The 17,904-nt window shown below is 47.4% G+C and overlaps 1 protein-coding gene across 1 annotated transcript in view; it reads left to right on the top strand.

The window, feature by feature from the left end:
* The window catches only part of LOC138249540 (steryl-sulfatase-like), a 711,979-nt gene that overhangs the window by 177,229 nt on the left and 516,846 nt on the right, over positions 1-17,904 (top strand). The window contains exon 3 of the mRNA XM_069203489.1: positions 15,561-15,682. Coding sequence (XP_069059590.1) covers positions 15,561-15,682 — 122 coding nt within the window. The remainder of the gene's footprint in view (positions 1-15,560; positions 15,683-17,904) is intronic.

Raw genomic sequence — 17,904 nt, 5'->3', positions numbered from 1 at the left:
TGCACCTAAGTTTCACAGATCTAAAGTTATTGGACATCTAGTTCTAGTTCTCCCTTGACGCTTCGATTCTGTTAAATGCGTTTTTCGGCACTGTTCACCTATACAAACAAGCAGCAAAATGAAAGTAAAAAGTAGTATTCCACAATATAACCACTCCATTTTATGTTACACTCATTCTGAGTAATAAACATTTACTACCCAAAGCCTGTATTACATGAGAGTATACAGAGTTCCAGGTGGGAAGCCTTAAAGTGGACCAACAGGGCAAACTGGATCTAATACATATCTAATGGAGTATCTATGTCATCACAGAATAGCATGGAGATGGTTGTCTCACGTCCTCCTCGTTTCTCCACATAAATGTTTACTGGTTTGATTGTAGCAGATTCTCTAAAGCATGTGGTCAGATCACCAGTTGGAATTAGAGACCTACAACGTCCTCTATTACAGAACCAAAACACTGTTCCAGTATAAACTTTTCTCTTCAGTAATGTCACATCTCTTTTGCAGTACACCTAAACTTAGCACCACTTACATTAAGATAGTTACATTAGGAAATGCAGGATCTAGGGGTCAGCTGTATCAAAAAGCGATTAGGATTTCCTAATAGTTCATTTTTGTCATTAAAATCGCAAACTCCAATGTGTAACTGTGTGTTTAAAATTGTTAGTGATTCACAGTGGTTGCAAATAGACCTGCCTCGTCAATATTCATGAGGCAGGTCCCAATTTGAGACCCATTGTGAATAGCTACAACCAAATGGATGGTGGCCTGCTGGGGCCAGCAGAGCACCATGTCTGTGATTGATTTTTAAATAAAGCAATCTTTTTTTTTTGTAATACACCCTGTTTTCCTTAAAGGAAAATGGGATGCATTGCAAAACGAAAACTGAAAAGCTTTACTTTTTTGAGAGTAGGCAGTGGTCCATGGGACCACTTCCTGCTCTTAAATAATGTTTGCACCACCATTCGCAAAGGGGGACTCCTTCCCATTGGCAAATGGGTTACCACCAACTTGAATTTGGTGGTAGCTGTGATTGTTTTGCGACCGCATTCCCAGTTGCAAAACAATTATACATGCCCCTGAGAGTCGCTAATAGGAAGAGATGCCCTTGGCATGCACCTTCCCAATAATGAGTCGCAATGCCTGTTTTGCCAGTCGGGAACAGGTCATTTACTCGTAAAACAAGGAGAGTACATGGCAAAAAGCCTTTTACTGGTCGAAAACGGCCTGATGGACCATCTGCAACTGGTAAAAGAGCTTCATACATCCGGCCCTAGGTCTCCAAGAATGCATTAGGCCCAGGATTTAGGCAGAAACATGCTGCCCATTAATTAGAGTTGAAACAATCCCCACTGTTTTTAATTTTACCAACAGTGGACAAAAAAAAAACATTGGACAGTGAGGTAATTTTAACTCTGGTTTTGGTCCCTTCCGCTCTCTACGTTTCACAGAGACTTCAAGATAGAGACCCAAAGCTGCATATCTATACGGGAGATGCATTTAGTTAACCAAGTGGCTAACTATTAGAGCTCCTGTGTTGGCAAGGCGGCCACAGATTTTAGGATATGTTCTCAACACAGGTGAGGTGTGAGACCAGTGATGAAGCATGCTATCCTATGACATGTGAGAAGCCAGCAACCGTTTAAATGGAGGGCAATAGTTGGTATGTCTTGCCCCGTTTAGACACACACATTTGACACAAGTGACAATACTGAGGAAAATAATTTTCTTTTTTGTTCTAGAGAATAATGTTATTTTTTAACATGTAGAGCAAACGGGGATACGAGAATGAAACAAAGAAGGAATAAATTCAAACACACTCATGGTCTGCAGTTAATTTAACCTTGTCACTCCATATATTACATCATAAACACATGGATCCCTTTTCCCCTTATGTTCAGGTTATAGCATTCAAATCACTTTCTAAAATGGTGGTGGGGCCACAGCCACCATTGTAACCAGCAAGGCAAATCATGTGGTGGATAGATAAGCCTAAGCAGTGCATTCTTCCTCTGTCCTCACCAAAGACCCTTATTGTCAGGTAATTAAAAAAACTCACAACTCTGGGGTGCGTCTCATGTGGGTAAACAGCAGCATTCATATGCGGTGTTTTTTGTGAAATCTGTGGACTGTTTCACGTGAACCATACTTGGTACTAACTCATAAACCACAGTCAGTGAATACATCAATCTACCCGGCTACTTACCCCTTTTGGGCTGCCTGTCAGTGTGATAGACTTATGGCCCGTCTGACTACTCCTAGATGAAGGCGTCTCAATCTAATGCTTTTCAGGAGTAACTGCCAGTTATTCTATATTCTTTCCAGTAAACACTGTATGCTTGCCATGCCACTCAATTATTCCAGTGCATACCTCTGCACTGAATAGGCCAAGTGACACCATCACGTGTCCCTATTGGACTTGTCTAACTGCATCCAGATTATTTGCTGCTGGAGAAGCATTGTGCAACGGGGGACATGTGACAAGTGAAGATACCGCCGCTGCTAACGTGGGTGGCAGCACATCAACTGATCTTTTTTACAATTAAAATACACTTGTGTCCCTGCACAACAAGAAGGAGTAGTGATACTCCCCCACTTGGCACTTGCTGATATGCACATGCAAGCAGTGTGTGACCAGGTACCACTTGCAGTCACAAAATCAGGCCAACCAAGCTGACACAAATGGCCCCAGCACATGGTCAAGACCTTCCCACCACACTGTAAGAAAGTGATTTAAAAGAAAGTCTAATTCGACCCTAAAATGAGTCCTCCCTGTCCTGTGATAGCTGATTGGTCTGCATTTAACTAGGAGTTTATTACATTGTTTATCATGCTGCTGCATAGGGAACTGTGGGACAAGAAGGGGCACAGTTTGGGCACTGTCATTAGAAATATAGAGGCAGGGTAATGCCTCACAGCGGTGGATAGTAGAACCACCCTCCAGGCTCCCCATTGACAGAAACAAGGAACATAACACAAGAGAGACACTGTGGCCCTCATTACGAGTTTGGCAGTTCGAGCACTGCAATGGAGGTGGTGGCTGAGAAGACCGCCAGATTATGAGCATGGCGGTGTTCCCAGCAGGACACAGCCAATAGACCACCAGTGCAGGCGCAACACCATGGCCAGCATCTCCGCTCCGGCAGGGACCATGTTACCGGTGAGCATATTACGAGGTTACACACCACCAGGATATCCTGTGTGGTTAGACCGTCACTAAAACCCTGGCGGAAACGACCATTACAAAGGGAGACACTCACCTTCAGGAACACAGACACATCTGGAGCTGCCATGGAACATGCACTTGAAGTCTTCCCACTGTTCCTGATCACCCTATAACTCCAGAACCAGCCTCGGCGATGAAAACAACAACCGTAAGTACACCCACCTAGCACACACTGGAGGGAAAGGCAAAAGTATACACCCACACAACACACACATCAGAGGTAGCGAGCGACGGCTACACATGCAAACTAACACCCATACCAACACACATACACACACCAACATAAAAACACACACAAACTACTCACACCACGGTCAACATACACGTGTTATCTACACACCACCCCGCACACACATATTACCACCAATGTCTAAACCAAACATACACAACACCACAGACACACACAACTACATCACTACCGCAAACACACAAAGCCATTGGGAAGGAACAACACTGCACACCTCCAGAGGAAAACAAATACTGACATCAGCATGTAACAATGAAAATACAACCAACTCATACCAAAACACTGCCACTCAATGTATCAGAAGTCACACCACGTCCCCACATAACAGAACACACATGACAAATCCATCACCACACACACGCACGCACACACAACCACACAATGCCACACAACACCATCACAACACATCACACGAATAGAATGAACAAGGAAACCACACAACACATGCTGCAGCACAATCACATCACATACACAAAACACACGCAAACCAAATCGCACAAATACAACACATCCATCACGAAGGAAAGGCAGGACAAGTATGTCTTCATTCAGACCAACAGGCGGTTGGCCCATATCTATTATAAATAAAGATATAAAACTATCAAAAATTACAAATATGGCCAACTGGCCAGTCCAAATAGTCCAAGTGCTAACAGAAACATATGGCACAGGTGAATGCCCCAACTTGACCCCTGACTGCAAAGTGGCCTGCACATGGTAGGGGCATCAAGGGGGCAGGCAGGTACCTCAGGGGTGATGAGGTGGAGGTCAAGGTGGGATTTGGGAGTGGGAGGGTCATTGGGTTTGCCCTTGGGATTGTGGGGGGGTGGATTTGGCGTTCGCCTTAGTTTGTGGCTTCTTAGGTTTACCCTTGGGAGGGTGGAGCTTGGGTTGGGTGGTTGATTTTTTTGCAGGGGGAGGGGCATGGGCAACACCAGGGAGGGCAAGGTAGGACTGGGAGGTGGAAGGGCTCGGGTCGGGCAGAGACACATGCGTTTTGGGGAATCACTAGGAGGGAGAGTGGTAGGCAAGAGGGAAAATTCATGTAAGAACCTTTTCTTAGGGACACAAGGCCGGTCTTGGGAAAAGCATTTGGGAGTGGAGGGAGAGGTAATGGTTGTGAGGTGTGTTCATGTAGGTGTTTTTGGTGCAGGTGCATGGGTGGAAGGCATGTGTATGGTGGGTGTCTGGTGGGTGTGTGACTGTGGGCGTGTAGGTGTCTTGGAAGGAGGGAGGCAGGAGGTGCAGTGAGATGCCATGGTGCATGGGTGACTGTCTGTTGGGGTGGTGCCTGCAGGTAAGGTGGACGTGCTGCATGTGGGGGTGTTGGTAGTTGTGGTGAGTGTGCATGTGGTTAATGTGGTGGATGTATGTGGGTCTGGAAGTATGGTGACTTTGGGAATGATGGGACTAGTGGCTGGATCAGGGAGTGTTGGTGTTGTGCCAGCAGGTGTGAGTGGTGTGGTGTCTGTGAAGGAGGTGATGGTCTTAGGGTCAGTGTAGAGAGTGGATGTTGTGTGTGCAGGTGGGTGTTGCCTGTGTGCATGCTGGTGGTGGGCCTTGTGATGCTTGTGGTTGTCACTGCAAACAATGCCTGTTGAGAGGTTGAATGGAGATCTGACTGTGTGCTCTGGATGGGTGTGGGGAGAGAGGTATGAGATTGGGCAGAGGTAACTGGAGGGGGGAGTGGAAGAAAAAGGGACACTGGCTGCCATCAGCGAGGAGGCCAGAGCCTGAAACGATCTCTGCAGGCCAGACAGGGCACCCTGAATGCTTTCCAGGAACTCATTGCTCTGCTGTACCTGAGCTGCCAGTCCCTGGATGGCATTCATGATGGTTATCTGACCACAATGATGTACCTCAGGAGGTCAATAGCCTCTGCACTGAGGGCAGCAGGGCTTACTGGGGCAGGGGCAAAGGTGCCTGTGGTGAAGGACACTGTTAGACTTGACATCGTTGGCGTGGTCTCCCCTAACGTTTTGCCTCTTTTTCCCAGGTTGTTGATGAGTGCTGGACTCTGTTTTTACTGTTTCTGTTACTCTGGGCACTTTACCACTGCTATCCAGTGCTAAAGTGCAAGTGCCCTATGTAAAATGTATGTGTAATTAGCTTTCAATGATTGGCGTATCTGATTTACTAGTAAGTCCCTAGTACAGTGCACTAGAGGTGCCCAGGGCCTGTAAATCAAATGCTACTAGTGGGCCTGCAGCATTGGTTGTGCCACCCACATAAGTAGCCCTGTAAACATGGCTCAGACCTGTCACTGAAGTGTCTGTGTGTACAATATTAAACTGCCAAGATGTACTGATCTGTTTTAGATGTCCTGACAGTGAAATACTTCCAAACCCGGTTTTCACTGTTGCAAGGCCTAGCTCTCTCATAGATTAACATAGAGGTTGCCTTTAAATATTATTAAATCACAGATTCCCTTTGAGAGCACATGGAAATATGAAGTTTATGCTCTCTGAACTCACAATTTAAAAATTCATCTTTTAGTAAAGTTTGTTTTTAGATTGTGTTTCAAAAAATGCCACTTTTACAGAGTAGGTATTTTCTTGCTTTAACCATTCTGGGACTCTGCTTGTTTGTGGATTCCATTTCTGGGTCAGTTTGAGAGTTGGGCTGTTTGCACCTCTCTCTAGACAGTGACACAAAGAGAGCAAGGGTGTAACCTTCATATCCTGATGAGCCATCTGTGCTGGGAGGGAGGGGAGGAGTGGGTACTTACACCTCAAAGGGCTGTGCCTGCCCTCACACAATGCAGTCTCCAACCCCCTGGTGTGTGTCTGGGGCCTGGCCTTGGCAAGGCAGGATCTTGAAAATAACAGAGACTTCTCTTTGAAGCAGGCCTACTTCAAAGGCAGAAAGGGGTATAAGAGCATCCAAAACCCCTGAACATTAGATTACTTCTGGAATCAAGAGGAACCTCTGCCAAGGAAAAGAGCTGAGGAGAAGTGCTGCACCTGCCTGTGACTATGCTTTGTTGGGCTATCCTGCAGTTGCTGCTTCTGCCTGTGAAAGGGGACAAAGACTGGACTTTGTTGTGCATTCCTGCTTGAGAAGAATCTCCAAGGGCTTAAACTGAGCTTGCCTCCTGTTGTTGAAGTCTCAGAGCTATCAAAGACTTCCCCTGCCAGCACCTGGACTCTCTGCTGAGACTCCTGCCCTGCCAAGTGGTGCCCTATCCAGTTCCTGGGCCTTTGAAAGGTAAAGGTGGCAGACAAGAACTGAAAATCCACGCAGAGACCACGGTGCGGAGAAATTTTCAATGCACCTTTCGTGACCCAGCTGATAAACACCGCACTGCCGGCTTTGCACATGAAATCAACGCTCCACCTGCATCCCGGCTGGAAGATCGATGCAATGCGGCTAGAGAAATGACATGCAACAGCTGCTAATGGAGGCTGATAACGATGGAAACCTGCTGCAGCATGGTTTTGTGGTACCTTGCGACCGGATTTTCAACGCAACATCGCTGGGCATGGAAAATCAACACAAAGCCTGCCGAGACTGAGGTGCCTTCCTGGATCGACGCATCGCTCTCTTGCGGGAGAGAAGAAATGACGTACGCCAACCAGACCGGTGGCAGAACGATGCAGGGTCTCAGTTGCGAGTTTGAAATTGACGCATCACTGGCCCTTTTCAACACACACTCCCAGGGCGGCTCTATTTTGACGCTATCCAGGTACTTTTGTGAAATAACAGCATTTTCCCTGTTTTCTAAGGATTAAGGCCCTCATTATGACAATGGCAGTTATCTGACTGCCACGCCGGCGATGGTGGTAGTACCGCCACCAGGCTGGCAGTAATGACTGCCAAATTATGACCATGGGAGTGAATCCCTCCCATAGATAGCCAATGTACCACCCCAACCGCCAGTGTGGTGCAGCCACTCAACACGGCGGTAACAATCTCCAGGCAGGGGGGAGACAAGGATCCACCCACCATATTATGACATAGCAGACTGCAAGTATTTCCGGGGCAATAGCAACGCCACCAAAAGCCTGCCAGAAACACATCTTATAAAAGGAGACAGTCACCTCCAGGGACATAGAGGAGTCCGCAGCCCCCATGGAACCAGAACTGGAAGGCTTCCCGGTGCTGTACCATGCTATGGCAGTCCAGGAGCACCAACGCTGATGAAGACGACGACGGTGAGTACAGCCGCCTAGCACACAAGAGAGGGAGGGAGGAAAGAGTGACACACACGCACGCAAAGCACACACCAAACACACATGCCACACATCCAGAACAATTTGCAGACAATCAACAGCAACAGAACCCAGGAGCAAAGAAAGCCAGGACACATACCTGTTGTCCAACTACTGTAATTAGGTGGGAACAGCGACCTCAATTTTTAAAAGGGATAACAACATATGTACAGAAAGGGCCATTGGCCAGTCCAGAGTATCTAAAGGCCACAGGGCAATGTCCACGGCTCATCTTGACTCCTGACAGCCCAGTCACTCCACTGGGCAGGGGCATCATGCTAACGGTAGGCAGGCATCTCAGGGGGCGGGGTGGAGGGTTTCTTCGCAGGAGGGTATTTGGGCTTGGATTTTGAAGGGGGCTGGTCCTTGTCCTTCCGTTTAGGTGGCCGAGGTGTGGGCTTGGGGCAAGGAGCGAGAGTGCCACTCTTGTGCCCCTTAGTGGCAGCTGAAGTATCAAGGGGAGGAACAGGGCTCGATTTTGTACTGGAGGTACTGGGCAGGGGGTGGGTCTTTTTGCGTACGGGCAGGATGGGGTAGAGGAGGAGGGAAGAGGTCAAAGCAGGAAAGGAAAAGCTTCTTAGGACCAGTGGGGAGGGCTGTGGGAGGAGGTATGGGGGTGGAGGTAGAGGGAGTGGTTTAGGAGGAGGAGGTACACTGGACTTGGGTACATGTGCATGAACAGTGTGTGTGTGTGAGGTGGATGGCTGTTGGGGGTCTGAGTGTGAGCTTTTGTGTGTCTTTGGAGGGGGCAGACAGGGTGGGGGGTCAAACAGGACGTGTGGATGGATGTTGTGGTGTCTACAAGTGAGGTGGGTGTGCTGCATGAGGTGGTGATGGTGGTGAATGCGCATGTGGTGTATGGGGTGCAAGTCTGCGGGTCTGCTTTTGTGGTGACTGTAGGCAAGGCTGTGGATGTGACAGGATCTGGGACTGTTGATGCAGTGCATGCAGGTGTGAGTGCTGATGTGATTGTGAGGGAGGAGGAGTATGGGGAGACAGTGGAGGCAGTGGCTGATGTTGTCTCTGCATCTGTGTGTTGGCTTTGTGTGTGCTTGTGGACTGAAGTGTGCTGCCTGTGTTTGTATGAGCGAGTCCTGTCTGTTGTTCTGGGTGCATGCTTGTCAGAATGTGTGGGATGAGTTTGGAGAGAGGAGACTGAGACTAGGAAGAAGTAGTTGGAGTGGGGACAGAAGAAACAGGGACACTGGCTGCCGTCAGTGAGGAGATCAGAGCCTGTAATGATCTCTGTAGGACAGCCAAGTCGCTGTGAATGTCCTCCAGGAAGGCATTGCATTGCTGCATCTGGGGTGCCAGCCCCTGGATGCCATATACTATGGGTGACTGCCCTACAGAGATGAATCTCAGGAGGTCAATAGCCTCCTCACTGAGGGCAGCAGGGCTGACTGGGGCAGGGCCTGAGGTGCCTGGGTCAAAGGAGATGCCCACCCTCCTAGGTGAGCGAGCACGGGCAACTCGGGGGGGCTACTGGGAGGGAGGTGCTGGTACAGGGTGTGGCAGAAGATGAAGTAGCTGGGCTGGTCCCAGAGGGGTCCGCCACCACCAGGGAGCTCCCATCGGAGGAGGAATAAGAGTCAGTTGTATCAGCTCCTGTCCCCCCGTGGTGCTCCCCTCGCACTCCATCCCACTGGTCCCCTCGGCGTCGGTGGACTCTCCATCCTGGGTCCCATGGGCTGCAGCTCCCTCACTCGCCGGTGCCCCTGCTCCTTCGCTAGATGATGCTAATGCACACATGGACAGGATGACAAAAGGAGAGATGGGGAGAGAAAGAAAGGGAGCACAGGGTCAATCACAGCACCAACAGCACAGATGGCATACACATTACTATCACTCACTGGAACTAAGAATGGGCAGTATGGACCACACTGGCATACCATTGGCTAGGAACTACAGCAGGTGAGAGCCAAACACTGCCATCTGCACAACTACTAGGACCAACTAAGCCCTGTCTGCCAAGGAAAGCCAGCTCCCTAGCAATTAAAAATATGCATACCATCCAACATACCTAAGCTATACCATGCAACAATGTCTTAACTGACATATTGGGGACTAGAACATTGCACCTAAATCCCATGCCAGGCAACAAATGATGAATGTCACACACATTGTACTCACTCCCTTGTGTGTTGTGCTGCCCTCATGCGCCCATTCAGCTCTGGGTAGGCCACTGCCAATACGCAGGCCATTAGGGGGGTCAGGCTCCAACGGGCACCCCTCCCTTCCTGAGAGGCCGTCCCCACTAGGGCCTCCGCGGTCTTCAGGGGTCAGCATCTCAAGTCCTCCCACCATTTCCTGCAGTGGGTGCTCCGCCGGCTATGGACCCCGAGGGTCCGCACATCCTTGGCGAAGGCACGCCACAACCCCTTCTTCTGATGGGCACTGATCTGCAGAGGAAACACAGACAGAGGTACACCATGAACCATTCAATCCAGCCTGTCACACATATGGCCTACATACAGCATTTGCCCTTCATCAAGCACGCACATGACTCGTACCTCTTGATTTACATTGCCTGCAGCCATACCTCCACAAATGACACACTGCCAGCACACACATACATCTACATGCAGCCATGTTGCAGCAACATACCCATGATGTACTCACTTGTTGGTCTGGAGGCCCATGCAACTGCCCATACAGGGAGTAGGACTCCATCCACGAGCCTCTCCAACTCCTCCGATGTGAAGGCTGGGCCCTTTCCCCTGTTGCACGGGCCATGGCAGGTTCTAGACACAGGTCATAGCAGCACACGCAGTGGAGATGTAGTCCAGTGGAAAGTCAGGAATCAAGTGAAGTAATACAAAGAAACTGAAGGTCATGTCCATGGCGGTGAACCAGCGTTGATCATCATTGGTGCCTGTACTCCATAGAGTCCCATGTTAGCCAATGAGGAATTGCACGGCAGTGCAGACTGCCTTCCACCATGACCCCTAACGCCGGAGGAGTGAGGTCACTTCCACCTGTTTCTGCATACAGGACAGGCGGTTGCCATTTTCCACTGCTGGTACTCATGTCTTGAATTTAAAAGTGCATCATTAGTGTTGAATGTACACATGTAGACAATTCTAGTGTCCATCATACATACATGCTCTGTGTACTCTGATGTTGTGTCCATAGGTCCTGTTGTCACTCCCTTTTTACTTTTGGGTCCCCTAGGTACCAACCACTGCGGAGGAACAGGAGGAGGAGGCAAGCTCCCTTGTACAGACCCATTTTGGACTTGGCAAAATTGGAGCATGATCTGCTACCTGCTGCCCATTGCACCACAGTAATACACCCTCTTGTGCAGGTACTATTAGTGCTCCATTTCCTGACAACAGGTTCTTTCCAGGTGACTGTGGACTTGGCTGCAGGAATGTCACAGTCAATGTTCTTGATTGTGCTTGAAAGGGTTTTGCCTGCCTTGCTCAAACACATGTGCAGCTACATCGCATTCCCCCAGGTTGATTATTTGCCCTCTGTGAAGGCTGGATTGTACGCAATGGACACATACCACATGTGGATGGGGCCATTGACGGGACCCATATTACCTTAGTCCCCCCCCAGGCCAATGAACAGGTGTACAGGAATAGGAAGAGTTTCCACTCACTCAGTGTCCAGATGGTGTGCCTTGCTGACAAGTATATCTCCGGCGTCACTGCAAAGTATCCTGGGTCGGTGCATGATGCCTTTGTCCTGAGGAATAACAGCATTCCACAACTGATGGCACAACTACAGAGGCACAGAGTGTGGCTTATAAATGAGCCTGAGTCCCCACCCAATGTATGTCAGTGTATGCCTACAGGAGTCATACCCCATGCCATTGTGCAAGGCTAATGTGTGTCCCTCACTTCTTCCAGGTGACCCAAACCTGTGCTGGGTCTTGACCCCTGTTAGGAATCCGAGAACAAGGGCTGAGAATAGAACAATGATTCTCATGGGCGTACCAGGAGGGTTGTTGAATGGACCTTTGGTCTCCTGAAGGCCAGGTTCAGGTGCCTCCACCTGACAGCTGGATCCCTATGCTACTCCCCTGAGATTGTTGTGGTGTGCTGCATGCTGCACAATTTGGCCCCAGATGCCATGTGCCCTATCTGCAGGAGGAGGGGGGTGACAGTGCAGCTGTGGCAGCAGTGGACATTGAGGACAGTGAGGAGGAGGAAGAGGAGGAGGATGTGGACAGCTGGACACATATCTTACAGCAGTGCTTCCAATGACACTCAGGCAAGACCGTTGAAGTATACATTTCTCCATTACAGTGCTGTATGGCTGTTGTATAATGCCAGTCACTACCTTTGCATCCCACCCGACTCTCACCTGTGCCTTCCCTTATTGCAGATGTTGGTGTGGTTACAACAGTGTAATGCTGTGATGTGTACAAACAGCTGAGACACATATGTAGGATGGATGAACACATTACAGGACATTTGCACAGGATCACACAGTTTAATACAGTTCAATACATTTTACATGTCCTTCAGATAAAGCACTATTACTCAGGTTGTGTCCAAGGGTGTTCATTTATAAATTTGTTTTACACTGCAAAGTGCAATAGGGTGGGGTGATGGTTGGGAAACGTCCAGTGTAGTGGGCCGGTCTGTTTGTAGCACAGGTCCTGTGTCCAAGGGGCCATAGGAAGAGGAGCAATGGCAGTTCAAAGTGGACATGGTGGACATGGTGACACAGTGGAACATAAGGGGGACGTTCTGGAGGGGCTCATTTCCTGGCGGTGGTCTTGATCTTGGTAATTGGCTCTGGTGTCTGTCTGGGTCGCAGGGAACATTTCTGGGGTGGTTCACCTTCTGCAGGGGGAGGGGTGCTGGTGACCTGTGGGTCATGTGGCAGGTGCTCCTGTCCACTAGCTGCAGCAGATATGGAGCGCTGGTCAGCACACTGGGTAGTGGTAGGTGCCCGCTGGTGTGCTGTGTACTCCCGCATGATGTTGGCCATGTCACCAAGCACCGCTGCAATGGTGGCCATGGTGGTGTTCAAGGCCATGGTGGTGTTCAATGCCTGCAATTGTTGCATGACCTTCTGGGGGTGTTCCCCCTGCAGCTGCTGGTTCTCCTGCATGATGTTGAGCACTGGACCCATCTTCTCCTGGGATTGATGGTATGCCCTCAGGACATTTGTGAGTGCCTCCTGGGCAGTCGGTTCCCTGGGCCTGTCCTCCCCAGCACACAACTTTCCTCCGACTGTCCCTGACCCATATCTCCTGAACCGTGTGCCCACTCCCACTGATACCAGGACCCTCATTGTCTTGCCTGTGTGGTGTGGACTCGGGTCCCTGTACAGGTGGGCACACTACTGATTGATGTGTCCTGGGGACAGAAGTTTGGGGGCTTTGGCTTGCTGCTCTGGTGTTAGATTCAAGGGGGGGCTCTGTAATGGACTGGTTGTGGGATGGGGTAGCCAACTGACCAGTGATCCCAGATGGGCCAGGGAGTTCACCCAGATCCAGAGCTCTGAGTTGCTGTCATCACTGGGGGCTTCTTCTGATAGGGGACTGGGTTGCTGTGTCACCTCCTTGCCGCTGACATTGGAGCATGTGTGGGGATGTGAGTGATGTGTTAGGGTAATTGTCTGTGACATATTCCACATTCCTAGCTTTCCCAATGATATTTGTGTTGTCCTCCCTCCTCCCACCTTTTGCAGTGTGTGGTGATGGATTGTGGGATTGGTAGTTCTACATGCTTTGCATGCATTGGTAGTGGGTGTGCATGCAGAGCTGGAAGGGATATGCTTGCAGTGTGTATGGCATGCAGGGGTTGCCATTTAGGTGTGGTAATTGGGGTGGTGCACTGTGTGGGATAGAGTGGGGTGTAGGGAGTCAGAGTGAGATGGCATGCAGGTATGGGGGGGTGATAGGTTGTAAACAGTGACTTACCAGTGTCCAGTCCTCCGGCTACTCCAGTGAGTCCCTCTGGATGCAGTAGTGCCAAGACTTGCTTCTCCCAGGCTGTCAGCTGTGGGGGAGGAGGGGGCGTCCACTGCCAGTCCTCCTGATGGCGAGCTGGTGCCTTGCTGCAATGGAACGCACCTTCCCCCATAGGTCATTCCACCTCTTCCTTATGTCATCCTTTGTGTGTGGATGTTGTCCCACGGCGTTCACCCAGTCCACGATTCTCTGCCATAGCTCCATTTTCCTGGTAATGGAGATGTGCTGTATCTGTGCTCCAAACAACTGTGGCTCTACCCTGACTACTTCCTCCACCATGACCTGCAACTCCTCATCAGTTAAACGGAGGTGCATTTGTAGGGACATGGGTGTTGTGTGGTGTGTTTGTTGTGCAGAGGGTGATGTGTGATGTGGTGGGGTGTGTTGTGCGTGAGGGATGAATGGTTAGTTGTGGTATGTGTGTGCACTTGTCTCTGGGATTGACGTGGCAAGTTGTGGCGATCTTCTCGTGTTTGCAAAGGTTTGTGGGTGTTGTGGGGATGTGTTTTATAGTGCCATTGATGGGTGTATGGGGTGTGTATAATTGTGTCAGTTTAGGTTTTTTTGTTCTGGCCAATGTTGTCTTGTTTTGTATTTGGGTGGCCATTCCCGCCTTGGCGGTGTGCACCGGCAATGGTTTACTGCCTTTGAGAGTCCGCTGTGGTGATTCGTGGGTCATTATTTGGAGGGTGTTGTTTTGGTGACGTAACGGTACGGGTGGTAGTACCGACAATTTATCGCGTTTGTTGGGTCTGGTGGATTTGTGGTTGTGGCTGGTTTCTGTTGGTTTTGTGTGTATGTGTCATAATCTGGCGGACAGATGTTCCCCTACGCGGTTGTATGTTGGCGGCAGTCACCACGCTGGTATTCGGTATTTACTGCCAATGTCATAATGAGGGCCTAAGATTCATAACTTGTCTTGTGTATGTTGGATTTTTGTCATTTTGGTCTTGTTCTGTTTAGATAAATATTACCTATTTTTCTAAACCTGTGCTGTGTCATTTTGTAGTGTTTTCACTGAGTTATTGTGTGTGTTTGTACAAATACTTTACACATTGCTTCTGAAGTTAAGCCTGCCTGCTGGTGCCAAGCTACCAAGGGGGTGAGCGGAGGTTAGCTGAGGGTGATTCTCCTTTGCCCTGACTAGAGTGAGGTCCTTGCTTGAACAGGGGGTAACCTGACTGCCAACCAAAGACCCCATTTCTAACAGTGGGGATATAGGACAATGTGTTTCTCTATGTGGAAAAATATTTACCCTCTGAAGAAAATTGAAAGTTCGAAGGTGCGGAAGCCCTTTTGTAATGTATTTAATGTTTGCAAAATATACAACAGTTACATTGAGACCTGTCAAAATATGTTCTTAATGTGATCTAGAATTCTTAGAAGGATTGTAGAATAACTTCTGAGGGACTGTTGATTCAAATTCCAAAATAATTGAAAATGTACTCCAAAACATGGATGTACGTCTAGGGAGGTAAATTTATTTTGTTGTAGAATTAGTAGCACAGATAACTAGACTGTGCATCCTGAAGGCTCAATGGAAGTTGCCAACTATTCACTAGCACCTTATTTATTGTTGACGGTCTTTGTGCTACTAGTCTGCTTTCTCAGCAGGTGGGCTGGTGAATTCCCAAGAGTTCAAACAACAGTTTAATAAATTGAATATCTTTGAAAAGATTTACCAGGAGAAGGGAAAGAGGAGGCAGCTCCATTGAACTGATATATAGACTAAGTAACAAAAAAATGTGAGATGTCCTAAGTAATCCTGGCTATGTTAAAGAAGCCAACTTGACTCATAGACTTGTCAAACATGGGTAAGGGATTGTGGAATCTGTGCATCCAGAAAAACATTATTTTAGCACTTTGGTGGTTGATGTCCTTGGAGAATATTTTATGTTGGAGCTATCATCTGAAGCATATGTTGTCCTCTTCTTCTAGGACTCCCAATATTGACAGATTAGCTAATGAAGGAATTACTCTTACTCAACATATTGCTGCAGCACCACTCTGCACCCCAAGCAGAGCAGCTTTCATGACGGGGAGATATCCAGTCAGATCAGGTAAGGCTTTATCACATTAATGGTTCATTTTTTAAAGTTTTATAATCACCTTTCTTGATATTGTTAAAACTAAAACACAACACATCGAGAAGCATGAAGTAAAACTTGTGTTTAATGCAAAATAACAAGCAGCACAGAAAAAGTTCAAAGATAATTATCAATTCAACTATGGCTCTTGCTAGAAATTGTCCTTTGGTGCATAAAGCTAAAATTCATAGCTAGTCCAGTATATATCTATATATGTTTTCTCTCAATTCTCTCAACACAAGTCACTGGATATTAACCACATGACAGAAATGTCTTGCTCTTGGAGAAGAGTTACTTAAAGAGCAAGTGGCAGGATCATCTACCAGTGGAAGTGCTAAACATCTTTGAGAGGAAGATATCATTCATATGTGCAGTACTAGTCTAATTATTCTCTCAAAATCCTACTTCAACTTGCCAGGTTTGAAAGTGAAGTTACACTGCCAGGAAATGTGCAAGTAACAATCCTTAGTGAACCATTTTGCATCTGGGACTACTATAACCATACATATTAGTAAGCATAATCATTGTCACAGGACTTTTCAAACTGATAGAAAAAGGCATCCATATTTAATTAAAATAGTTGATTCCTTCCGGGCTGCATGTGGGAATATTAAAATTGCATTACCTTTTATGTTGCATTTACTGAAGTGTTTAATTTTGATGGGTCCCACATAAATAACAAATGCTGATGACTGATAATAATAAGAATATTGTGAGGGATAGGGAGGAATTATTCTCTAAAAGTTCTCCTCACCGGAGGCAAAATGCAATATCGTAATGTCTCAAGCATTTCAAGTGTTCATGAAGATAGAGCATAACATGCATGAAACATCTCCAAATGTACAGGAAAGGTTTCTTCAGTGAAGTATGATTTTCAAGAACAGGACATTTCAGGTGAAAATGCAGGCGAAGTACAGAAACTTTACATGTTTGTGACCAGTTCCAAGGCATTAATTAACAAAAAGGGTTTACTAGTTCAATATACACCTTCGTACGACTAGAGTTCAAATTTGAGTACATATAAGGGTCTCCAAAGCAAGGATCCTGGGATACCACCGTTTCAGGAAGTAAAGGACATCACTGGTGCAATCCAACACATCAGTCCCTCAGTGGGTGTTGCAGATGCTTAACCAATGGCAGCGGTACCAAGGGCAAATTATCAGACAGGTATTGTTGCTTACTGAGGAACCAACTTTGGAAGGAAGCTAAGTGACATGTTAAGAAAAAAAGTGTAATGATTCAGAGTAACAGCATGTTCATATTCTCTGTTCTCAGCTGCACCAACCATTAACCATGCCCGGAACAGCAACAAATCAAAATAGAATTGGAGACAGTGGGAACAATGCTCCATGTTGGCAGGTTGCAAGTACTATGGGCCATATGTACAAACATTAATAATATGTATTTCCTAATTGCAATTCGGAGCGAATCGCAATGAGCAAATCAGTATTCCTAATGTATGAAACTCTTTGAGTTTCATTAGCGATTCCTAGTATGGGGTGCGAATAAACCTACCTTATGCATATTAATAAGGTAGGTTGAAATGCACACCCCTTTAGAAATCACAGCCATCAAACGGATGGTGGCCTGCTGGGGTCAGCAGACACCCATGTCTATGGTTGTTTTTTAATAAAGCAATCTTTTTATTATATGTTTTAAAATGCATCCTGTTTTCCTTAAAGGAAAACAGGATGCATTTAAAAAGATATAATGAAACTTTGCAGTTTCAGTTTTTAAGAGTTGGCAGTGGTGCGCGGTAACACTGCCTGCTTTTGAAAAATATTACTCCTTACATTCTCAATGGGAAAGGGTTCCCTTGGAGAATCCTTTCCTTTTGCGAATGGGTTACCACCAGTGTTAACCTGGTGATAAAGTATTACTGTTTCACTACCAGAAGTCAGTCGCAAAACAGTAATTCATACCATATCGATTCAGTATTTGGAAGGGACTCCCGAAATACACCCCTTCAAAATACCAAATCGCAAATGCAAAATGTGATTAGTAGCAAGTTACCAAACCACATTTTTCCTTTTGTACATTAGAAAAAGCTATTTTCTGGTTGCAAAATGGCCGGAATCAAGCTGTTTGCGACTGGAAAAATGCTGTGATCATCTGGCCCTAAGTGCAGAAAAAGTCACAGGTTCACTCATTCTGACATGGTTTAAGATTTTATTGAAATCCAAAAAGGGAAAGTT

Source organism: Pleurodeles waltl, chromosome 8 (genome assembly GCF_031143425.1).
Source record: "Pleurodeles waltl isolate 20211129_DDA chromosome 8, aPleWal1.hap1.20221129, whole genome shotgun sequence".
NCBI classification, from domain to species: Eukaryota; Metazoa; Chordata; class Amphibia; order Caudata; family Salamandridae; genus Pleurodeles; species Pleurodeles waltl.
The sequence above is the reverse complement of the archived record's forward strand: the minus strand, read 5'-3'. Positions and strand labels throughout refer to the sequence as shown.